The sequence below is a fragment of the Oncorhynchus keta genome, unplaced genomic scaffold, assembly GCF_023373465.1.
Source record: "Oncorhynchus keta strain PuntledgeMale-10-30-2019 unplaced genomic scaffold, Oket_V2 Un_contig_5434_pilon_pilon, whole genome shotgun sequence".
Lineage (NCBI taxonomy): Eukaryota > Metazoa > Chordata > Actinopteri > Salmoniformes > Salmonidae > Oncorhynchus > Oncorhynchus keta.
In genome coordinates, this window is record NW_026288291.1 from 24,269 (window position 1) to 47,579 (window position 23,311).

Below are 23,311 nucleotides of genomic sequence, written 5' to 3' on the forward strand. Positions count from 1 at the left end.
AACACACCAGGACCAATATACCAGGACCAATGGAACAACAAAGACCCACCCTCTAAACACAGGACCATGGAACATCAAAGACTAACAACTGGGAACAACAAAGACCCACCCTCTAACACACCAGGACCAATGGAACAACAAAACACAGGACCAATGGAACAACAGACACCAGGACCAATGGAACAACAAAGACCACCCTCTACCCTCACAAAGACCACCCTCTAACAACAACAAAGACCCACCCTCTAACACACCAGGACCAATGGAACAACAAAGACCCACCCTCTAACACACCAGGACCAATGGAACAACAAAGACCCACCCTCTAACACACCAGGACCAATGGAACAACAAAGACACACCCTCTAACACACCAGGACCAATGGAACAACAAAGACCCACCCTCTAACACACCAGGACCAATGGAACAACAAAGACCCCCCTCTAACACACCAGGACCAATGGAACAACAAAGACCCACCCTCTAACACACCAGGACCAATGGAACAACAAAGACACACCCTCTAACACACCAGGACCAATGAAACAACAAAGACCCCCCTCTAACACACCAGGACCAATGGAACAACAAAGACCCACCCTCTAACACACCAGGACCAATGGAACAACAAAGACCCACCCTCTAACACACCAGGACCAATGGAACAACAAAGACCCACCCTCTAACACACCAGGACCAATGGAACAACAAAGACCCACCCTCTAACACACCAGGACCAATGGAACAACAAAGACCCACCCTCTAACACACCAGGACCAATGGAACAACAAAGACACACCCTCTAACACACCAGGACCAATGGAACAACAAAGACCCACCCTCTAACACACCAGGACCAATGGAACAACAAAGACCCACCCTCTAACACACCAGGACCAATGGAACAACAAAGACCCACCCTCTAACACACCAGGACCAATGGAACAACAAAGACACACCCTCTAACACACCAGGACCAATGGAACAACAAAGACCCACCCTCTAACACACCAGGACCAATGGAACATTGGCTAAAACATGGCTAGTTGTGAAACACACTAATGATCTATTTACTGAATTAAACGATATATAGATAATGTCTGAAAAGAGACCAATGGGAAGGGAAGCTAAGGTACACAATAGTAGGTTTTGCTAGACAGAAGGTAATGTCGAAAAGAGAAGGAAGGGAAGCTGGTACACAAAAGGGATACATTTTGTCACTCTTCATATAATTAATTAAAATGCCTTTTTGTATAGCATATTCAATGCAAAGATTAAAAACTCTGATTAAAAACTAAAAGGTTAAACAACGTTTTTAATCTTTGTTTCCATTTAACATGCTATACAAATAAATGTATTTTAATTAATAATATGAAGAGTGCCTTGGTCCTCCCTTATTTTTAATATTTTACCTATATTTAACTTGGCAAGTCAGTTAAAAACTAATTTTATTTACAATGAAGGCCTACCCCAATGACACTGGGCCAATTGTGTGCCACTCATATGAGCCTCCCAATCACAGCCGGGAATCAAACCAGAGTCTGTAGTGACATCTCAAGCACAGAGATGCAGTGGATTAGAGCGCTTCGCCACTCGGGAGCCCCAAGACAATGTATTTGTCTACTTTAATGTACTACTAAGATTGTATTTATTCATTCCAAATGGGTAAAACAAAACTGTAAAGTTGCTTTGAACGTAAAACTATTGTTGTGAAGCAAAGACAATGATCAATCTGCATTATGCTAATCTACCCACTGAAATTACCTTGTTGTCCTCAAGTGAACCGTCTTGCTCTCATACTTCAGCGTTCAGTTGAGAGAGAAATTGGCCTGGTCTCTTTGTAGCTCAAAAGTATTTAGGGTAAGGGAAAGAGTTAACTACAGTAAAAAAAAAACGTCCTCACAGATGTACCCATCATGTAAACCTATCGATCATAGATACAGTCGGCCACACCACGTGCGCGTCATCCTTGCACAGGTTGGGCACACTCTCCAACGCGCACAGCGGGAACACGAGGGGAAACGTGTTGAGTTCTAGAGCCCACGACCAGGGTTCCCTTTCGCAATCCCCAAACAACTGTCATGTTATGATTCAAATCCTTTCGGAAAAATGTATATGCTATCCTCCAAAAAGCAGGTTTAATTGTCCAGTCAGACACGAAACAGATTTCAGAATGGCCTCTATCGGCATGGAACATAGGCCCATCTCTCCAAAGACAGTTGAATATTCTCCTAAAGTTATTCCTGAACAAAAAAGCAGTAGGCTACGGTGCGTCCCAGACCGGTAACGTTGCCCGGGGAAAAATAAACCCACCTGATCTCTCTCCCTCTCTCTGCGTGTGTACTGACCGATCGTCCCGTACAGAACCTAGAGACAGTAGCCCAAACCCAGTGGCTCTGGCTGTGCTGTGTGGGCCGCGTAGTGCGAGCCTCCTTTTCAGGCCCTCCCTAAAATGGAATTCTAGGTGGTGGTGACTAGGCAGTAGGTATGTCGAGCTCCATGCGTGCGCCACTCCAGAATAACACAGTCCTGGAGACAGTTGAGATCGTGCAGTAACCATTGCCACCAAATGGAAAGGTTTGTCTCTGCACTCTCGTATGTAAAAGTGTGGGGAGTAAATTACTATTCTCTTCCCAAACAATAAATCAGAAAAACGAGGTTTTCGTAAACCATAAGGATTTATCAAGTTTCTGAGTAAAATATAAAGTTATAACGTTGATTTGCCTAACATATTTAGGACTATATTACCAGGCTGTATTATTACGGCATTCGATTGAAAACAAGATCTATATTTATAAACATGTGTATTTACAAAGATAGACAATAACTCAGTCTTAGTTTAGTTTTAGTTTTTTTCATCCATGTGTCATTCTATGATGGCTGATCTCTCATCTGATCTGTATATAAAATCTCAGTGGGCTACTTAACTGGTCGATACACACTATTGTAGTTGGAGCGCCGACTGGTGGTCATTAGGAGGGGCGTGCCAAATAAACGTCTGAAATAAAAGTTTAAGATTATTAGCTGTTAAACTGTTTAACTTTGATTTCTCCTAGATTTGTTTTAGCTCTAAACTTGTTTTGATGTCTCCAATCTTGATGAACACCATTTTATGTATGAGAAGTCTTAGCATATAACTTTTACATTGTACATGGTTGAGATTTAAACGTTTTATCAACGCATTAATTAACTTAATATTGAGTTTGAAATATGTATCAAATATCACCATGAAGTATCACGTTGAAACTGTCCCGTTTTAAAAATGTGTCCACCGTGGACTTCGTTTCCGAGGCACGGACGGGGATCGAGCCCGCGATCTTCGGTTTACGAGACCGACGCCTTACCACTTGGCCACCGCGCCCGGTAATAGTGCGAAGGAAAAATATGAGTTTTCAAACCTTTTTCCTGCCAATTGACTGAAAAGTGTTATGGATGATACAAATATATTTATTGATGGTAAGCACGTTTTTATGACGAACAATCTCAATCATGCATCTCCAAACCAAGACACACCGTGTCATCTTCCAGTTCACCACTTAGCTAAGCTTTGATAAAACTGACGTTTGTAGCTAGCTACTGGAAGTTAGCTACACGGGTCGTTTTCAAAATGTGACTTTAGCCGCTAGAAAGCAACATAGGATGATGATTGATGCCCGAAACGTAATTGTGTTTATTATCAGCAGTGATCGATTGTAAATGACGCTATTTCGGACACGCCCTGTCACGTGTTCCTGAATGTAACACCGCACCCGGATGTAGTGGGGGACTAAGCTAAGGATCATGTTGCTAGCTGGGTTTGGTATCTCAACCATCGAATATTATATGTTGACGATGATGTGATTTATAGCTAGATAGATTAGTTTTGGTGCAGATTGCAAGCGTGGCTCATTTTAACCTGTGCGCTCGGGTCATTTTGGTAAGTCCTAGGCATGTTCCTAGCTCAGCAAAGATGTAGCTAGCTAGCTAACTAGCTGACCATATGAGATCAATACAAGTACATCCAGTTCTGTACCGGTGTCATTGTCAAAAGTTGTCACCGAAGGTTGCAAATTCATGGAATTTTGTTCGAATACATAATAATAATTATTTGTCTGATATGTGCACCGCACTGTAACAAGTTGCAATGTTGTTGTTAGCGTTAGCTACAATAACATTACAATGTTAGCTAGCTACAATAACTACAATGTTAGCTAGCTACAATAACATATACAATGTTGTTAGCTAACAATAACATTACAATGTTAGCTAGCTACAATAACATTACAATGTTAGCTAGCTACAATAACATTACAATGTTTAGCTACAATAACATTACAATGTTAGCTACAATAACATTACAATGTTAGCCAGCTACAATAACATTACATGTTGTTAGCTAGCTACAATAACATATACAATGTTAGCTAGCTACAATAACATTACAATGTTAGCTAGCTACAATAACATTACAATGTTAGCTAGCAATATTACAATAACATTACAATGTTAGCCAGCTACAATAACATTACAATGTTGCTACAATAACATTTGTTAGCTAGCTACAATAACATTACAATGTTAGCTAGCTACAATAACATTACAATGTTAGCTAGCTACAATAACATATACAATGTTGTTAGCTAGCTACAATAACATTACAATGTTAGCTAGCTACAATAACATTACAATGTTAGCTAGCTACAATAACATTACAATGTTAGCTAGCTACAATAACATTACAATGTTAGCCAGCTACAATAACATTACAATGTTGTTAGCTAGCTACAATAACATATACAATGTTGTTAGCTAGCTACAATAACATTACAATGTTAGCTAGCTACAATAACATTACAATGTTAGCTAGCTACAATAACATTACAATGTTAGCCAGCTACAATAACATATACAATGTTGTTAGCTAGCTACAATAACATATACAATGTTGTTAGCTAGCTACAATAACATTACAATGTTATAGCTACAATAACATATATAGCTACAATGTTGTTAGCTAGCTACAATAACGTTATAAAGTTGTTAGCTAGCTACAATAACATACACAATGTTGTCAGCTTCGTTTCAAAGCTCAGGCAAAGGAACATACAGTATTATTCAGGTTCCCTGAATCAGGGCAGTGAAATGTGTTCTATAAGATCATAAGTGTGTGTTTCACTTTTTGACCATGCGAGTTCTCATTTAGATACAACATTTACATTTACATTTAAGTCATTTAGCAGACGCTCTTATCCAGAGCGACTTACAAATTGGTGCATACACCTTATGACATCCAGTGGAACAGCCACTTTACAATAGTACATCTAAATCTTTTTAGGGGGGTGAGAAGGATTACTTATCCTATCCTAGGTACAACAGAGGAGCCTACCTATGTTACTTACCTTAACTGAATTTCATATTCCATTCTATATTCATAATATTGCATTTATATATATAACCTGGAAAAACTACATTCCCAACCGTTCCTTTGCAGGTGAGGAAGCCTATAAATCAGCACTACTGCAGGAGGAACCTGGGAGGCTGGAGAGACCCTGAACTGACACCCCAGCCCTGTCCCAAGCCATCGTTGATCTTCCACGCCTCCATGTCCCGGGTGTAGGTTAAACCCTGAAGTCCCACCCCTGTGACATCCCTGGGTCCCCTCTCCAGCCTCAGCACCAGCCTCAGCCCCTCTGACGACCTACCATGCCCCTGATCGTGGATGCTGTGTGGGCCGTGTGGAGCATCGGGGCCGGGGTCTATGACTACTTCCACACCAGTGCGATGGAGGAACGCATCGGCAACCTGGAGAGCGTCCTCACCATCCACCAGTGTGTCATAGCAGCTCTGTCCGCAGGCCTCGTCCTCCTCATGACCTACATACTGTGGAGAAAACACTGAAGCCATGGTTGTTTCCCTCTAGGTACAGATCCTGGATCATTTCCCCCTCCCTCAATCCTATCTGTAACCAGTAGTGGGGGAAAATACTAAACTGACCCAAGATCAGCATCTAGGGGCAACTTCACCCTACTCTAGCGGAGATGGGAGATGAGACGGTCCTAGATACTCCAGACTTAAGGACTGCATTACGGATAGCATCGGCTACTCACCAGACGAACAGCCAGTCCCAAATCACTCCCTAACCCTCCCCTATATTGTCTTATGTCATATCATGCGATGACTGTCAGTTTAGGGGCGGGGCATCGTGTAGGAGTGACGCCACCTAGCATAAGATAAGGACCTTGGCACTAACCCTTGGGTGTTGGCAGATCTGAAGGGTCTTGATAGGTATAAGCAGTGTAACACTGGATCATCACATTACTACTGGAGCTCAACAGACAGTCCTCAACCCCTCCCTAGTCCTTCCCCTCGGCCCTGACCCTCAAATGAACGGTCTGGATAGGTATGACAACTGGGTAGGTATAGGATTCTGTTTCATCAAAGCACTACTATTGGAAGACGAGCTCAAGAGACCACGAGGAGTTGCTTGTGGAAGCTTCCTGGTGGACAGTAGCCCTGGTATACAGTGCAAAGGCTCTATCAGAGCTGGTTGGAGTAGAGTCATCCCTCCAGGTCTCGTTCGTCTCTCTGCCGTTACTTGGAATGGGATTGAGAGGAAGTCTGAGAGCTGAGGGTAGCTGGAGAGGGGTTCTTCAATCTGAGAGCCCGAGTGCAGTGTTGACTGTAGCCTGGTCCCCAGATCTGTTTGTGCTATTGTGTCAACTCCTTGCCATGCCAAACATGGAATTGACATGAAAGCACCAACAGATCTGGGACCAGTCTATCATGACTGGCTGTGATCAGAAAACACTGTATTTTGCTACTGTGTGGATACTGATGTCTAGCCTGGTCCCTGATCTGTTTGTGCTGTCATGCCAACAATGACCATAATGACCGTAGGCGTGGGCAAGACCATACAAACAGATCTAGGACCAGGCTAACTCAGGTTTAAATGAAACAAGTGGCCTACCATCCATTGAATGTGATTGATTCATTCTGGTCCTGTTATATTTCTGAAAGGGATTTGTGAAACATGGCTTCTGTCCATGTCACTGTAGAATAAAGCCAACATAATAATGACACTGTTGGGACTAAACATTTTAAACCGCCTTTTCTTAAAAAGGTGTTTATCTTTCTCTTACATGGAAGATATCAGACAGTTTAAGCCTAGTCCTGGGCTAAAAAGCCTGGTCAATGGAGAATCTCCGTTAAGTTAATATTTTTTTTTAGCCCAGGACTAGACTTAAACTGTCTGAAATCTTCCATGTAAGAGAAAGATAAACACTTTTTTTTTTTTTAAAGTTACTGTCGAGGTTAAACGTTGTTCCACGTTTCCATGACGATGACACCTTTTTAACGGTTTTCTCTGTATTTGTACGTCATAACATCTCCTTTTTTAAAATCATGCTTTTATCATTGTTGGGTCTGTTCCCTGTCTACCTGGTTCACTGTTATCATGTCTGTCGGCCATTGTTGTCGACTGAAGTGCTACTGTGCATATTTTGCTGAATCACTACCTGGTTGTTGGTTTCTATGTGAACAAACGGTATTTAATGTCAGGTTAATAAATAATGTGATTAACTCTGCACTATTCTTAATGTATGTGAAGTATTCGTTTATCATGTACAAACTATGATTTGTAATTCCTTTGAAAGTTGGGTGCCATGCCAGTGGTCACAGCTGGTTGTCATGACGTCACTGAGATACGGTCCTGTAGGTTGTAACTACAACCTTGTTCCAGGAGAACCAGATCCCTATGGGACCTGGTCAAAAGTATTGCACTACATAAGGAATAGGGTGCTATTTGTAATGGAGCCATGGACTCAGGAATGTCCACAGATAAATATGGTCCATCCAGGTCAAAGATTCTTCTTCTCTTGATTCGTATCAGGGATTGAGAATGTCAGGAAGAGATTGCTTCAGAGCAACTGTAGACTTGCCCAGGATTGCTGCTTCCATGGTGCCTGCCCCTTAAATATGTCATCAGACCAAGTTGCTGAATAAAAACATCTGTCTTTCTCTCTCATTATACCAGGCTATTTGCTCAGACGGGCCAATTTCCGTCCTCATTATGTTTGTGGGTCAGTCCATTCTTATTAGTACCATACTCTTCACTTCCACATGTCTGATATATACTCTGTTTATTAGGTACACCCATTAAGAACCGGGTCGGACCACCCGTTGCCTCCAGAACAGCCCAAATTATTCAGGGCATGGATTCTACAAGGTGTGGCATTCAAACGTTGCTCAATTAGGATCAAGGGATCTATAGTGCGCCAGGAAAACATTCCCCACACCATTACACCACCAGCCTGTACCGTTGACACTCACGCTGCTTACGCCCAATCCTGACTCTGCCGTCAACAGGAACTGGGATTCAATTGGACCAGGGAATGGTTTTCCACTCCTCAATTGTCCAGTGTTGGTGATCGCGTGCTCACTGGAGACACTTCCTTGTTTTGAGCTGATAGGGGTGAATTCGGTGTGGTCGTCTGCTGCGATAGCCAATCCGTGACAAGGACCCGTGCTGCGATAGCCAATCCGTGACAAGGACCCGTGCTGCGATAGCCAATCCGTGACAAGGACCCGTGCTGCGATAGCCAATCCGCGACAAGGACCCGTGCTGCGATAGCCAATCCGTGACAAGGACCCGTGCTGCGATAGCCAATCCGCGACAAGGACCCGTGCTGCGATAGCCAATCCGTGACAAGGACCCGTGCTGCGATAGCCAATCCGCGACAAGGACCCGTGCTGCGATAGCCAATCCGTGACAAGGACCCGTGCTGCGATAGCCAATCCGCGACAAGGACCCGTGCTGCGATAGCCAATCCGTGACAAGGACCCCTGCGATGCGACAAGGACCCGTGCTGCGATAGCCAATCCGTGACAAGGACCCGTGCTGCGATAGCCAATCCGCGACAGGACCCGTGCTGCGATAGCCAATCCGTGACAAGGACCCGTGCTGCGATAGCCAATCCGTGACAAGGACCCGTGCTGCGATAGCCAATCCGTGACAAGGACCCGTGCTGCGATAGCCAATCCGTGACAAGGACCCGTTCTGAACACCACTGTTGCACTGTGCTGTTATTTGTCTGTTTGTGGCCTGTCTTTATTTGTCTGTTTGTGGCCTGTCTTTATTTGTCTGTTTGTGGCCTGTCTTTTAGCTTGCACCATTCTTGCCGTTCTTCTTCGACCCTCCCTCATCAACAAGCTGTTTTCTCCCACAGGACCCACTGCTGATTGGATGCTTGTTGATTTGTCACACCATTCTCTGTAAAACCCCTAGACACTGTCGTGCGTGGAAACACCCAGGAACAGAGGGAAAGAGTGCAGTGGGAATCACAAGAATCGTGACATCCAAAGAGTGGTGTTCTGAACTCGGTTCAGGGTGTCATCTTCGGGATTTGATGGAAGCTGAGGTCAGATACCTAAAAGAGAAGAGAAGAGCAGGTGGGGTTAGTTTTCTGTCACCTGACCAGAACAATTAATGGAGAAAGGGAAAAGAGTCTTGGTTCTTATTACATTTTTTTTTACAAAGAACACCTCCCTACCACAGGAGGTTGGTGGCACCTTTAATTGGGGAGGACGGGCCCTGGTCAAAAGTAGCATGGACCCCAGGAGGTTGGTGGCAGCTTTAATTGGGGAGGACGGGCCCTGGTCAAAAGTAGCATGGACCACAGGAGGTTGGTGGCAGATTTAATTGGGGAGGACGGGCCCTGGTCAAAAGTAGCATGGACCACAGGAGGTTGGTGGCAGATTTAATTGGGAAGGACGGGCAAAGGTCAGGGCTGTGATTGTGGTGGAGATCATGATCCAGAGTTCTTGAAGTGCCCTGTAACAGGGCGAAGGAAGTTGAACTGGACGAAGGTCAGGACGGTCCATCAGATCTCCTATGCGGATGCAACCAAAATAGTTGAGGAAGCAAGTGACAGTGTTGAAGGTATGATACGCAGATGCAACACAGCCCGCGGGTCAAGCAAGACAACAGTGTGTTAAAAAGGTGGGTTTTATAGCATTTATTACAACTGTTATTAATTGTACGGCACAAAGTATCAAATAAATCTAAGAAGTTGAACATCATTGTGGCTGCAGCTGAAAAATATCTGAGACTTCAATGGAAGATGTGCCATTTTTTTTGCCCCCCTCACACCGACAATGTTTCTATTTTTGTGATCTTTTTGTTTTCATCCCGCACAGTAGGTGGCGGCAATACACTTTTTGAGTGTAGTCTGCCCCAAAACATATAAAGAAAAAGATGTAGCGCGTGTGCGTCACTAGTTACCACAGCCACAAGGTAAGAAGGTCCGCCTACTCGACCAATCAGATGTGTGAATGTGATGACGTGGAAGCCGGCTTACGCTTCGTGGGAAACGACCAATCAGGTGAGGGAGTGTGATGACTTGTTTGCCGACCGGCTCGCAGGGGCAGAAAAGAGACCGGTATTTCTTTTATCCAGTGATCCATCAATTATTTGATTATTTATTAGCTATAATAAAAACCAACCGTTCTAACTGCAAAGTGGTAATCCGATGTCTTATTCAAACTCAGCAAGTTTATCAGGATGTTTGCCTTCAACTGCATCGTTTTTAAAATGGCACGTGGACCAACACATTGATATGTCTTTAATTGTAGATCTTTATTTTCAGAATCCACAAGTAAAACGTTCACAGTTTCACAGAAATGTTCACATACATTTCAATGTTAGAAATTGTCTGATTTAAGATGAAAATGTCTACCCTGTTACTTTATTTAACGTAGCATTGCAATCCATATTTTTGGTATTTTGTACCAGTTTCCAAAGGCATGGTCTTTAAGCTATGGAATATGGTCAAAACATCTTCATTCAAATAATAAATGAATGGACTACTTACATGGCACTTTTCTCACCACACAAACCCCACTTACAACCTCTTTAATTGATTTGATTGGCCCATCCACCCCAGTCTTCTTCAGAGGACAAAGGTAACTTTATACATTATTCATACACTTCAGATACATGGCACTTTTATACAAAGTATTACATGATAGGAATACAGTTTGATATACACATCACACATAACATGGTTCTCATCCATAAAGCCGTGGGATGTAGTGGTGCTGCAGCAGCCCCATGGGAATAATGGAAAAATACACATGTTGGGAGAAAATAAATATCCACAAAAGTAGTGCACAGGGCCTTTACTAGTCCTTTACAGAGCCTTTACTAGTCCTTTACAGAGCCTTTACTAGTCCTTTACAGAGCCTTTACTAGTCCTTTACAGAGCCTTTACTAGTCCTTTACAGGGCCTTTACTAGTCCTTTACAGAGCCTTTACAGAGCCTTTACTAGTCCTTTACAGAGCCTTTACAGAGCCTTTACTAGTCCTTTACAGGGCCTTTACTAGTCCTTTACAGAGCCTTTACAGAGCCTTTACTAGTCCTTTACAGAGCCTTTACTAGTCCTTTACAGAGCCTTTACAGAGCCTTTACTAGTCCTTTACAGGGCCTTTACTAGTCCTTTACAGAGCCTTTACTAGTCCTTTACAGAGCCTTTACTAGTCCTTTACAGAGCCTTTACTAGTCCTTTACAGAGCCTTTACTAGTCCTTTACAGAGCCTTTACTAGTCCTTTACAGAGCCTTTACTAGTCCTTTACAGAGCCTTTATTAGTCCTTTACAGAGCCTTTACTAGTCCTTTACAGAGGTCCTTTACAGAGCCTTTACTAGTCCTTTACAGGGCCTTTACTAGTCCTTTACAGGGCCTTTACAGAGCCTTTACTAGTCCTTTACAGGGCCTTTACTAGTCCTTTACAGAGCCTTTACTAGTCCTTTACAGAGCCTTTACAGAGCCTTTACTAGTCCTTTACAGGGCCTTTACTAGTCCTTTACAGGGCCTTTACTAGTCCTTTACAGAGCCTTTACAGAGCCTTTACTAGTCCTTTACAGAGCCTTTACAGGGCCTTTACTAGTCCTTTACAGAGCCTTTACTAGTCCTTTACAGAGCCTTTACTAGTCCTTTACAGAGCCTTTACTAGTCCTTTACAGAGTCCTTTACAGAGCCTTTACTAGTCCTTTAGTCCTTTACAGAGCCTTTACTAGTCCTTTACAGAGCCTTTACTAGTCCTTTACAGAGCCTTTACTACAGAGCCTTTACAGGGCCTTTACTAGTCCTTTACAGGAGCCTTTACTAGTCCTTTACAGAGCCTTTATTAGTCCTTTACAGAGCCTTTACTAGTCCTTTACAGAGCCTTTACTAGTCCTTTACAGAGCCTTTACTAGTCCTTTACAGAGCCCTTTACAGAGCCTTTACTAGTCCTTTACAGAGCCTTTACTAGTCCTTTACAGAGCCTTTACTAGTCCTTTACAGAGCCTTTACTAGTCCTTTCCTTTACAGTTCTTTACAGAGCCTTTACTAGTCCTTTAGCCTTTATTAGTCCTTTACAGAGCCTTTACTAGTCCTTTACAGAGCCTTTAGTCCTTTACAGAGCCTTTACTAGTTCTTTACAGAGCCTTTTTACAGAGCCTTTACTAGTCCTTTACAGAGCCTTTACTAGTCCTTTACAGAGCCTTTACTAGTCCTTTACAGGAGCCTTTATTAGTCCTTTACAGAGCCTTTTACCAGTTCTTTACAGAGCCTAGTCCTTTAGCCAGGACCTTTACTAGTCCTTTACAGAGACCTTTATTAGTTCTTTACTAGTCCTTTCATTTACTAGTCCTTTACAGGGCCTTTATTAGTTCTTTACTAGTCTTTACTAGTACAGGACCCTCCTTTACAGGTCATTTACTAGTCCTTTACAGGGCCTTTTAGTTCTTTACTAGTCATTTACTAGTCCTTTACAGGACCTTTATTAGTCCTTTACTAGTTCTTTACAGTGCCTTTGATTTTCCCATGATGTCAAAAGAGGCACTGAGTTTGAAGGTAGGCCTTGAAATACATCCACAGGTACACCTCCAATTGACTCAAATGATGTCAATTAGCCTATCAAAAGCTTCTAAAGCTATGACATAATTTTCTGGAATTTTCCAAGCTGTTTAAAGGCCCAGTCAACTTAGTGTATGTAAACTTCTGACCCACTGGAATTGTGATACAGTGAATTATAAGTGAAATAATCTGTCTGTAAACAATTGTTGGAAAATGTACTTGTGTCATGCACAAAGTAGACGTCCTAACCGACTTGCCAAAACTATAGTTTGTTAACACAAAATTTGTGGAGTGGTTTAAAAACAAGTTTTAATGACTCCAACCTAAGTGTATGTAAACTTCCGACTTCAACTGTATATAGAAGCTCAGCGTAATGTATTGGGTAGACCACCTCCCAGTAATGTATTGGGTAGACCATCTCAGAGTAATGTACTGGGTAGACCACCTCAGAGTAATGTATTGGGTAGACCACCTCAGAGTAATGTATTGGGTAGACCACCTAGAGTAATGTATTGGATAGACCACCTAGAGTAATGTATTGGATAGACCACCTCAGAGTAATGTATTGGGTAGACCACCTCAGAGTAATGTATTGGGTAGACCACCTCAGAGTAATGTATTGGGTAGACCACCTCAGAGTAATGTATTGGGTAGACCACCTCAGAGTAATGTATTGGGTAGACCACCTCAGAGTAATGTATTGGGTAGACCACCTCAGAGTAATGTATTGGGTAGACCACCTCAGAGTAATGTATTGGGTAGACCACCTCAGGGTAATGTATTGGGTAGACCACCTCAGAGTAATGTATTGGGTAGACCACCTCAGAGTAATGTATTGGGTAGACCACCTCAGAGTAATGTATTGGGTAGACCACCTCAGAGTAATGTATTGGGTAGACCACCTCAGAGTAATGTATTGGGTAGACCACCTCAGAGTAATGTATTGGGTAGACCACCTCAGAGTAATGTATTGGGTCAGAGTAATGATTGGCCTCAGAGTAATGTATTGGATAGACCACCTCAGAGTAATGTATTGGGTAGACCACCTCAGAGTAATGTATTGGGTAGACCACCTCAGAGTAATGTATTGGGTAGACCACCTCAGAGTAATGTATTGGGTAGACCACCTCAGAGTAATGTATTGGGTAGACCACCTCAGAGTAATGTATTGGGTAGACCACCTCAGAGTAATGTATTGGATAGACCACCTCAGAGTAATGTATTGGGTAGACCACCTCAGAGTAATGTATTGGGTAGACCACCTCAGAGTAATGTATTGGGTAGACCACCTCAGAGTAATGTATTGGGTAGACCACCTCAGAGTAATGTATTGGGTAGACCACCTCAGAGTAATGTATTGGGTAGACCACCTCCCAGAGTAATGTATTGGGTAGACCACCTCAGAGTAATGTATTGGGTAGACCACCTCAGAGTAATGTATTGGGTAGACCACCTCAGAGTAATGTATTGGGTAGACCACCTCAGAGTAATGTATTGGGTAGACCACCTCAGAGTAATGTGTAGACCACCTCAGAGTAATGTATTGGGTAGACCACCTCAGAGTAATGTATTGGGTAGACCACCTCAGAGTAATGTATTGGGTAGACCACCTCAGAGTAATGTAGACCACCTCAGAGGTAGACCACCTCAGAGTAATGTATTGGGTAGACCACCTCAGAGTAATGTATTGGGTAGACCACCTCAGAGTAATGTATTGGGTAGACCACCTCAGAGTAATGTATTGGGTAGACCACCTCAGAGTAATGTATTGGGTAGACCACCTCAGAGTAATGTATTGGGTAGACCACCTCCCAGTAATGTATTGGGTAGACCACCTCAGAGTAATGTATTGGGTAGACCACCTCAGAGTAATGTATTGGGTAGACCACCTCAGAGTAATGTATTGGGTAGACCACCTCAGAGTAATGTATTGGGTAGACCACCTCAGAGTAATGTATTGGGTAGACCACCTCAGAGTAATGTACTGGGTAGACCACCTCAGAGTAATGTATTGGGTAGACCACCTCAGAGTAATGTATTCAGAGGTATTGGGTAGACCACCTCAGAGTAATGTATTGGGTAGACCACCTCAGAGTAATGTATTGGGTAGACCACCTCAGAGTAATGTATTGGGTAGACCACCTCAGAGTAATGTAGTGGGTAGACCACCTCAGAGTAATGTATTGGGTAGACCACCTCAGAGTAATGTATTGGGTAGACCACCTCAGAGTAATGTATTGGATAGACCACCTCAGAGTAATGTATTGGGTAGACCACCTAGAGTAATGTATTGGATAGACCACCTCAGAGTAATGTATTGGGTAGACCACCTCAGAGTAATAATGTATTGGTAGACCACCTCAGAGTAATGTATTGGATAGACCACCTCAGAGTAATGTATTGGGTAGACCACCTCAGAGTAATGTACTGGGTAGACCACCTCAGAGTAATGTATTGGGTAGACCACCTCAGAGTAATGTATTGGATAGACCACCTCAGAGTAATGTATTGGGTAGACCACCTCAGAGTAATGTATTGGGTAGACCACCTCAGAGTAATTAATGTATTGGATAGACCACCTCAGAGTAATGTATTGGGTAGACCACCTCCCAGTAATGTATTGGGTAGACCACCTCAGAGTAATGTATTGGGTAGACCACCTCAGAGTAATGTATTGGGTAGACCACCTCAGAGTAATGTATTGGGTAGACCACCTCAGAGTAATGTATTGGGTAGACCACCTCAGAGTAATGTATTGGGTAGACCACCTCAGAGTAATGTATTGGGTAGACCACCTCAGAGTAATGTATTGGGTAGACCACCTCAGAGTAATGTATTGGGTAGACCACCTCAGAGTAATGTATTGGGTAGACCACCTCAGAGTAATGTATTGGGTAGACCACCTCAGAGTAATGTATTGGGTAGACCACCTCAGAGTAATGTATTGGGTAGACCACCTCAGAGTAATGTATTGGGTAGACCACCTCAGAGTAATGTATTGGGTAGACCACCTCAGAGTAATGTATTGGGTAGACCACCTCAGAGTAATGTATTGGGTAAACCACCTCAGAGTAATGTATTGGGTAGACCACCTCAGAGTAATGTATTGGGTAGACCACCTCAGTAAGTAATGTATTGGGTAGACCACCTCAGAGTAATGTATTGGGTAGACCACCTCAGAGTAATGTATTGGGTAGACCACCTCAGAGTAATGTATTGGGTAGACCACCTCAGAGTAATGTAATAGTCAGAGTAATTGGGTAGACCACCTCAGAGTAATGTATTGGGTAGACCACCTCAGAGTAATGTATTGGGTAGACCACCTCAGAGTAATGTATTGGGTAGACCACCTCAGAGTAATGTATTGGGTAGACCACCTCAGAGTAATGTATTGGGTAGACCACCTCAGAGTAATGTATTGGGTAGACCACCTCAGAGTAATGTATTGGGTAGACCACCTCAGAGTAATGTATTGGGTAGACCACCTCAGAGTAATGTATTGGGCTGGGACCACCTCAGAGTAATGTATTGGGTAGACCACCTCAGAGTAATGTATTGGGTAGACCACCTCAGAGTAATGTATTGGGTAGACCACCTCAGGGTAATGTATTGGGTAGACCACCTCAGAGTAATGTATTGGGTAGACCACCTCAGACCACCTCAGTAATGTATTGGGTAGACCACCTCAGAGTAATGTATTGGGTAGACCACCTCAGAGTAATGTATTGGGTAGACCACCTCAGAGTAATGTATTGGGTAGACCACCTCAGAGTAATGTATTGGGTAGACCACCTCAGAGTAATGTATTGGGTAGACCACCAGAGTAATGTATTGGGTAGACCACCTCAGAGTAATGTATTGGGTAGACCACCTCAGAGTAATGTATTGGGTAGACCACCTCAGAGTAATGTATTGGGTAGACCACCTCAGAGTAATGTATTGGGTAGACCACCTCAGAGTAATGTATTGGGTAGACCACCTCAGAGTAATGTATTGGGTAGACCACCTCAGAGTAATGTATTGGGTAGACCACCTCAGAGTAATGTATTGGGTAGACCACCTCAGAGTAATGTCAGAGTAATGGGTAGACCACCTCAGAGTAATGTATTGGGTAGACCACCTCAGAGTAATGTATTGGGTAGACCACCTCAGAGTAATGTATTGGGTAGACCACCTCAGAGTAATGTATTGGGTAGACCACCTCAGAGTAATGTATTGGGTAGACCACCTCAGAGTAATGTATTGGGTAGACCACCTCAGAGTAATGTATTGGGTAGACCACCTCAGAGTAATGTATTGGGTAGACCACCTCAGAGTAATGTATTGGGTAGACCACCTCAGAGTAATGTATTGGGTAGACCACCTCAGAGTAATGTATTGGGTAGACCACCTCAGAGTAATGTATTGGGTAGACCACCTCAGAGTAATGTATTGGGTAGACCACCTCAGAGTAATGTATTGTAGGTAGACCACCTCAGAGTAATGTATTGGGTAGACCACCTCAGAGTAATGTATTGGGTAGACCACCTCAGAGTAATGTATTGGGTAGACCACCTCAGAGTAATGTATTGGGTAGACCACCTCAGAGTAATGTATTGGGTAGACCACCTCAGAGTAATGTATTGGGTAGACCACCTCAGAGTAATGTATTGGGTAGACCACCTCAGGGTAATGTATTGGGTAGACCACCTCAGAGTAATGTATTGGGTAGACCACCTCAGAGTAATGTATTGGGTAGACCACCTCAGAGTAATGTATTGGGTAGACCACCTCAGGGTAATGTATTGGGTAGACCACCTCAGAGTAATGTATTGGGTAGACCACCTCAGGGTAATGTATTGGGTAGACCACCTCAGAGTAATGTATTGGGTAGACCACCTCCCAGTAATGTATTGGGTAGACCATCTCAGAGTAATGTATTGGGTAGACCACCTCAGAGTAATGTATTGGGTAGACCACCTCAGAGTAATGTATTGGGTAGACCACCTCAGAGTAATGTATTGGATAGACCACCTCAGAGTAATGTATTGGATAGACCACCTCAGAGTAATGTATTGGGTAGACCACCTCAGAGTAATGTATTGGGTAGACCACCTCAGAGTAATGTATCAGGTAATGTATTAGACCACCTCAGAGTAATGTATTGGGTAGACCACCTCAGAGTAATGTATTGGGTAGACCACCTCAGAGTAATGTATTGGGTAGACCACCTCAGAGTAATGTATTGGGTAGACCACCTCAGAGTAATGTATTGGGTAGACCACCTCAGAGTAATGTACTGGGTAGACCACCTCAGGGTAATGTATTGGGTAGACCACCTCAGAGTAATGTATTGGGTAGACCACCTCAGGGTAATGTATTGGGTAGACCACCTCAGAGTAATGTATTGGGTAGACCACCTCAGAGTAATGTATTGGGTAGACCACCTCAGAGTAATGTATTGGGTAGACCACCTCAGAGTAATGTATTGGGTAGACCACCTCAGAGTAATGTATTGGATAGACCACCTCAGAGTAATGTATTGGGTAGACCACCTCAGAGTAATGTATTGGGTAGACCACCTCAGAGTAATGTATTGGGTAGACCACCTCAGAGTAATGTATTGGGTAGACCACCTCAGAGTAATGTATTGGGTAGACCACCTCAGAGTAATGTATTGGGTAGACCACCTCAGAGTAATGTATTGGGTAGACCACCTCAGAGTAATGTATTGGGTAGACCACCTCAGAGTAATGTACTGGGTAGACCACCTCAGGGTAATGTATTGGGTAGACCACCTCAGAGTAATGTATTGGGTAGACCACCTCAGAGTAATGTATTGGGTAGACCACCTCAGAGTAATGTATTGGGTAGACCACCTCAGAGTAATGTATTGGGTAGACCACCTCAGAGTAATGTATTGGGTAGACCACCTCAGAGTAATGTATTGGGTAGACCACCTCAGAGTAATGTATTGGGTAGACCACCTCAGAGTAATGTATTGGGTAGACCACCTCAGAGTAATGTATTGGGTAGACCACCTCAGAGTAATGTATTGGCTAGACCACCTCAGAGTAATGTATTGGGTAGACCACCTCAGAGTAATGTATTGGGTAGACCACCTCAGAGTAATGTATTAGGTAGACCACCTCAGAGTAATGTATTGGGTAGACCACCAATGTTTCGGCATCACTGTTCCTTCTTGAAAGGCAACACCATTGAATGGGAGACGTTTGCTCTCTCAACTGCGTTGTTTTCCTGCCAACGGCTGTGCATCTGTTGAAGGTACGATATATTACTATTACAATGAAAGGCTTGTAGGCATAGACACAGGAAGTAGGGGTGCTGGGGCTGCTGCAGCACCACCTGAAAAATCACAATTTAAAAAAAGTATTCATATCAAATAAATTGTGCTCTGGGCCTTTATTACTCCTGTGTGAGTGGAGACAAATACTCCTCAAAAACACCCATCTCTACTGGACAACTTACAATGTAGACAGGAGTTTTTCTAGCATCACCTGAACAGCAGCTCCGCAGGTGGAGTCGGGGGTCTCAGGGACCGTAACCAGGGAATGGGGTCGAATCCCAGCCAAGGCAAATTATTTAGAAAATCGTTTTATGTGACAACACACTTTCAGCACATTGTTGTTCAAACTATTATTTGTATTTGGTTAAGTATAAGCTTCAACCTAAATAATGCCATAGAATCACTGTTTTTAATAGCAACAAAAAAAGGATTCACCGCAAAAAAGGGAAGCATGATGGAAGGTACAAACTGTACGGTAATTGATAGGAGGCTCCTCATGTTTTTCCCCGCGTGGGGAAAAAAACGTCTATATGAACATCAAATGCTGCTTTTCATTGCTGACCAGCAGATGTCATTAATGTGCATATTGTTAAAAGATTTGCATAATTCATGTTTTTTTCAGCATGATTTGGTGAAAGCCCCAAAGGCTTCAGAAAAGTCTCGGTTTCCCATCAATATTTATGCTAGCTAGCGAGCTCATTTTAGATGAGACTAGCAAAAGTTAGCTACCATCTAAAATAGAAAAGACAACTTTCCATTTTTTTCCCCCAAAACTTGTGGCCTTTCTCAGTGTTATAAATTTGAGTGATGTTGCCAACTGGGAAGTTGAGAAAAGAAACGATCTCTGACTTGGAACAAAATTTGCTTTGAAAGGTTGTCCAAGTCGGGAACTCTGGCATCTTTTCTTGAGCTCCGACTTTCCAATCCGAAGATCACTGACCTCACTTTTCCCAGTTCCCAGTTGTCTTGAAAGCACCATTGGCCCTCAAACGTGAACTCCAGATACGCCATTTCTAAAATTAGGCGTTTCCCGCGAAACGGAAAATGCGTCATCACTCTCCCTCATCTGATTGGTCGGATAGGCGGGCCTTCTGACTTTGTGGCTGTGGTAACTAGTAATGACTGCGTGTGAATGGCAAACGTTTCTCTACCGAACGTCATCTGCCAACCCGTGATGATTCGCACCAATCACAACTCTCACTTCTCCAAACAACGCCTCTGATTCGGCTAGGATCTGTGAGGGCGGTTGCTTTCAAGTCACCATTTGAATTATCGAGTTCAGGGAGTTTATGCCTGATATGTGGAGGAAAAAAAACGGTCAATTTGACTGTTTCCTAGAAGCTATCAGGAAAATTGTACTAAATGGTTCATTTGCGAAGAGTTTTGTAGCTTTACCAAACCGACATAGCGGCTAGCCTAGCTAGCATTATTTCATGGCATCTTTCCAACTCACCTTATTTGTTGTGATATCTACAGCAGGTCCAGCTAACAAGCTAGCTCGGGGTTAGCATAACTAGCTAACTGACGTTCAGTAGGAAACATAGCTACACGGAGATAGCTAGGTGAACGTGCCGGGTGCTTGCTAACTTCTCTAATTTCGTGCGTCCTTGCGATTTAATCGAAATAGTTTCTCTCACGACCTTTTTTTCTAGCCAACAAACAATGCATTTCTACAACAAGTCTAATGTTTATTCCATGAATTTGACAAGAAGATAGCTAGCTAACTTTGCTGGCTAACACCGCCTGGCTAGCTTCAGCTTGCTCGTTTTTGGTAACGTTACTCTTTGTTTTGACAAAGGACTTGACATTTTTTTCTTCCATATTTGGAATATACCTGGGACATTTAGTATTTCCGGGGCCATGTCTCCCCAGAAGCACGGTTCTTCTGACGGCGGCAACAACGTATCGGGTCCCGCTGTGGGATACGTTGGTACCGGTGGCGGCAGAGCGAACGGCCGTGTCTACCACCACCAGACAACTGCACTTGTGACGCCCGCAGCCAAGAAGCCGAAAATGGAACTGGTTCAAGCCGATCATGAGTTGTTCTTGCAGGCATTTGAAAGTGAGTTGCTGTCATTGTCGTCATATAATGTTGTTGCGTGATTAGTTGTCTTTTTATTGCTAGATTGATTGTAAATGCCAATCTCTATTTAATCTAGTTTAAATAGTAGTGTCCCTTGTGAGGCATCTTTCGAAAAACAAAATTATAACCACATTTCACCAGAAAGACGTCAACTTCAAAGCATCTGACAACATGATTTGACAGTCATCAGTAATACAAAGAAATCTGACCCTATTTTAGATTTATAGCTAACTACTGTAGTTAATTTATTTTACCACGTGTTTGCTTACTTCCTCCTCTGAAGAGATTACATGTGCCAGAACTACTTTAAGAAATGAGCATGTGCTGCCTTTGAAATCTGTTTTTATTTGAACCTTTAACTAATGAAGAACAAATTCTTATTTACATTGACGGCCTACCAAAAGGCAAAAGGCCCCCTGCGTGGACGGGGGCTGGGATTAAAATAAAAATATAGGACCAAACACACATCACGACGAGAGACAACACAACAGTCCATAAAGAGAGAACTAAAGACAACATAGCATGGCAACACAGCATGTTAGCAACTGTGTACTAACTAACGTGCTTCTACACCTGCATTGCTTTCTGTTTGGGGTTTTAGGCTGGGTTTCTGTACAGCACTTTGTGACATCAGCTGATGTAAGAAGGGCTTTATAAATACATTTGATTGATTTATTAATGCCACACACATAAATATGTATAGGGTCACTTCCATGTTAAAGGGACCCATGATCACCAACAATGGGAAGTCTATATTTGTGAAAAATGTAAAGGTGTGTGTGTGTGTATATATATATATTTTTTTTTCAACCATTTCCCATCCTAAAAATTAGGAATAAGCAAAGGTTTTGATTTCTGGCCAAACATATGGAAAAGGGGTCTTAGAAAGTATTAAAATGTTTTATAAATACATTAAAACACAACCATGTTGGAAGTGAAGACTCCTAAAATCAACCCTTATATTTTGTTTTGGGGAAGTGTTTCTGCCTTCTGTAAGTTTAAGAAAACATTCCCTTGTGCCTTGACATTCCGTTATCAAAAACCCACATTAGCTAGAGTGTTTTTACTAACGTACATTTTGTTTACGAATTATTAAGTGATTACAACTCCAAATCCCGTCATCAAATCGGTAACAGAATTTCAGAACAATCGGTAACAGAATTTCTGCAATTGAATTGGCTACAATTGGAAATTATAATAGTCACAAACCACAGTTGGATTCACATGTTTGGACAGTAGAGTACAGTAAAGAAAGGTATAGTTACATACAGTATACAGTAGAGCACACTAGTTGAGTACGCTATCATTTACTGCACTGTACTGAACTATACTATATGGAACTATACTCTACTGTACTGAACTCTATACTCTACTGTACTGAACTATCCTCTACTCTACTGAATGAACTATACTATATGGAACTATACTATACGGAACTATACTATACGGAACTATCCTCTACTGAACTGAACTATACTGAACTGAACTATACTGTTCTGAACTATACAATCCTGCACTATCCTCTACTGAACTGAACTATCTTCTACCGAACTATACTGTACTGAACGATACTCTATTGTACTGCATTATACTCTACTGTACTGAACTCTAATGAACTGAACAATACTCTACTGTCTGAACGAGTATACAATAAGATTGTTGTTTATGTAAAGTAATTTACTGTAAGCTAATAAATGTTGACCCAGTGTCAGTTTCAAAGCCAACAATAATTACCCTTCTAGGATAAATAGTCTGTTGTTATCAATATAATGTATAATGTTATTGTCAATGTAATTAACTGTGAACTTAGTGAATGTTCAACCAGTCTATTGTGTTTCCAGAACCGACCCAGATCTACAGGTTTCTCAGAACAAGGAACTTGATAGCGGTACGTTGGAAACCTTCTCAGCACCTGTCATTCTTTACTGTCTGTGGCCTCTAATTGTGTGTCTGTTTTGAAGATGGTAACCATTTAATGTACCTCCTAGAATAGCATTCTGTTGAGCAGATAAAGACTTACTTTGAACCAGCTGTAACATGGCTGGTTAATGATGTCTGTTTTGAAG

At 42.6% G+C, this 23,311-nt stretch overlaps 1 protein-coding gene, 1 long non-coding RNA gene and 1 other non-coding gene across 39 annotated transcripts in view; 2 read left to right on the plus strand and 1 right to left on the minus strand.

Annotated features, from left to right (window-relative positions):
* Positions 1–3,290: 3,290 nt before the first annotated feature.
* On the minus strand, positions 3,291–3,362 carry trnat-cgu (transfer RNA threonine (anticodon CGU)). The gene has a single exon. It is a non-coding gene; the product is annotated as a tRNA-Thr (tRNA).
* Positions 3,363–3,713: 351 nt separating this feature from the next.
* Positions 3,714–7,570, plus strand: LOC127925335 (uncharacterized). Its single transcript, XR_008120515.1, has 2 exons — positions 3,714–3,917; positions 5,472–7,570. It is a non-coding gene; the product is annotated as an uncharacterized LOC127925335 (long non-coding RNA).
* A 13,388-nt stretch (positions 7,571–20,958) lies between these two features.
* The window catches only part of LOC127925337 (polycomb protein suz12-A-like), a 47,750-nt gene continuing 45,397 nt past the window's right edge, over positions 20,959–23,311 (plus strand). For all 37 annotated transcript variants that reach the window (XM_052510195.1, XM_052510196.1, XM_052510201.1 and 34 more), the window contains exons 1-2: positions 20,959–21,224; positions 23,087–23,133. In XM_052510195.1, coding sequence (XP_052366155.1) covers positions 21,023–21,224; positions 23,087–23,133 — 249 coding nt within the window. In that variant the 5' untranslated portion in view covers positions 20,959–21,022. The remainder of the gene's footprint in view (positions 21,225–23,086; positions 23,134–23,311) is intronic.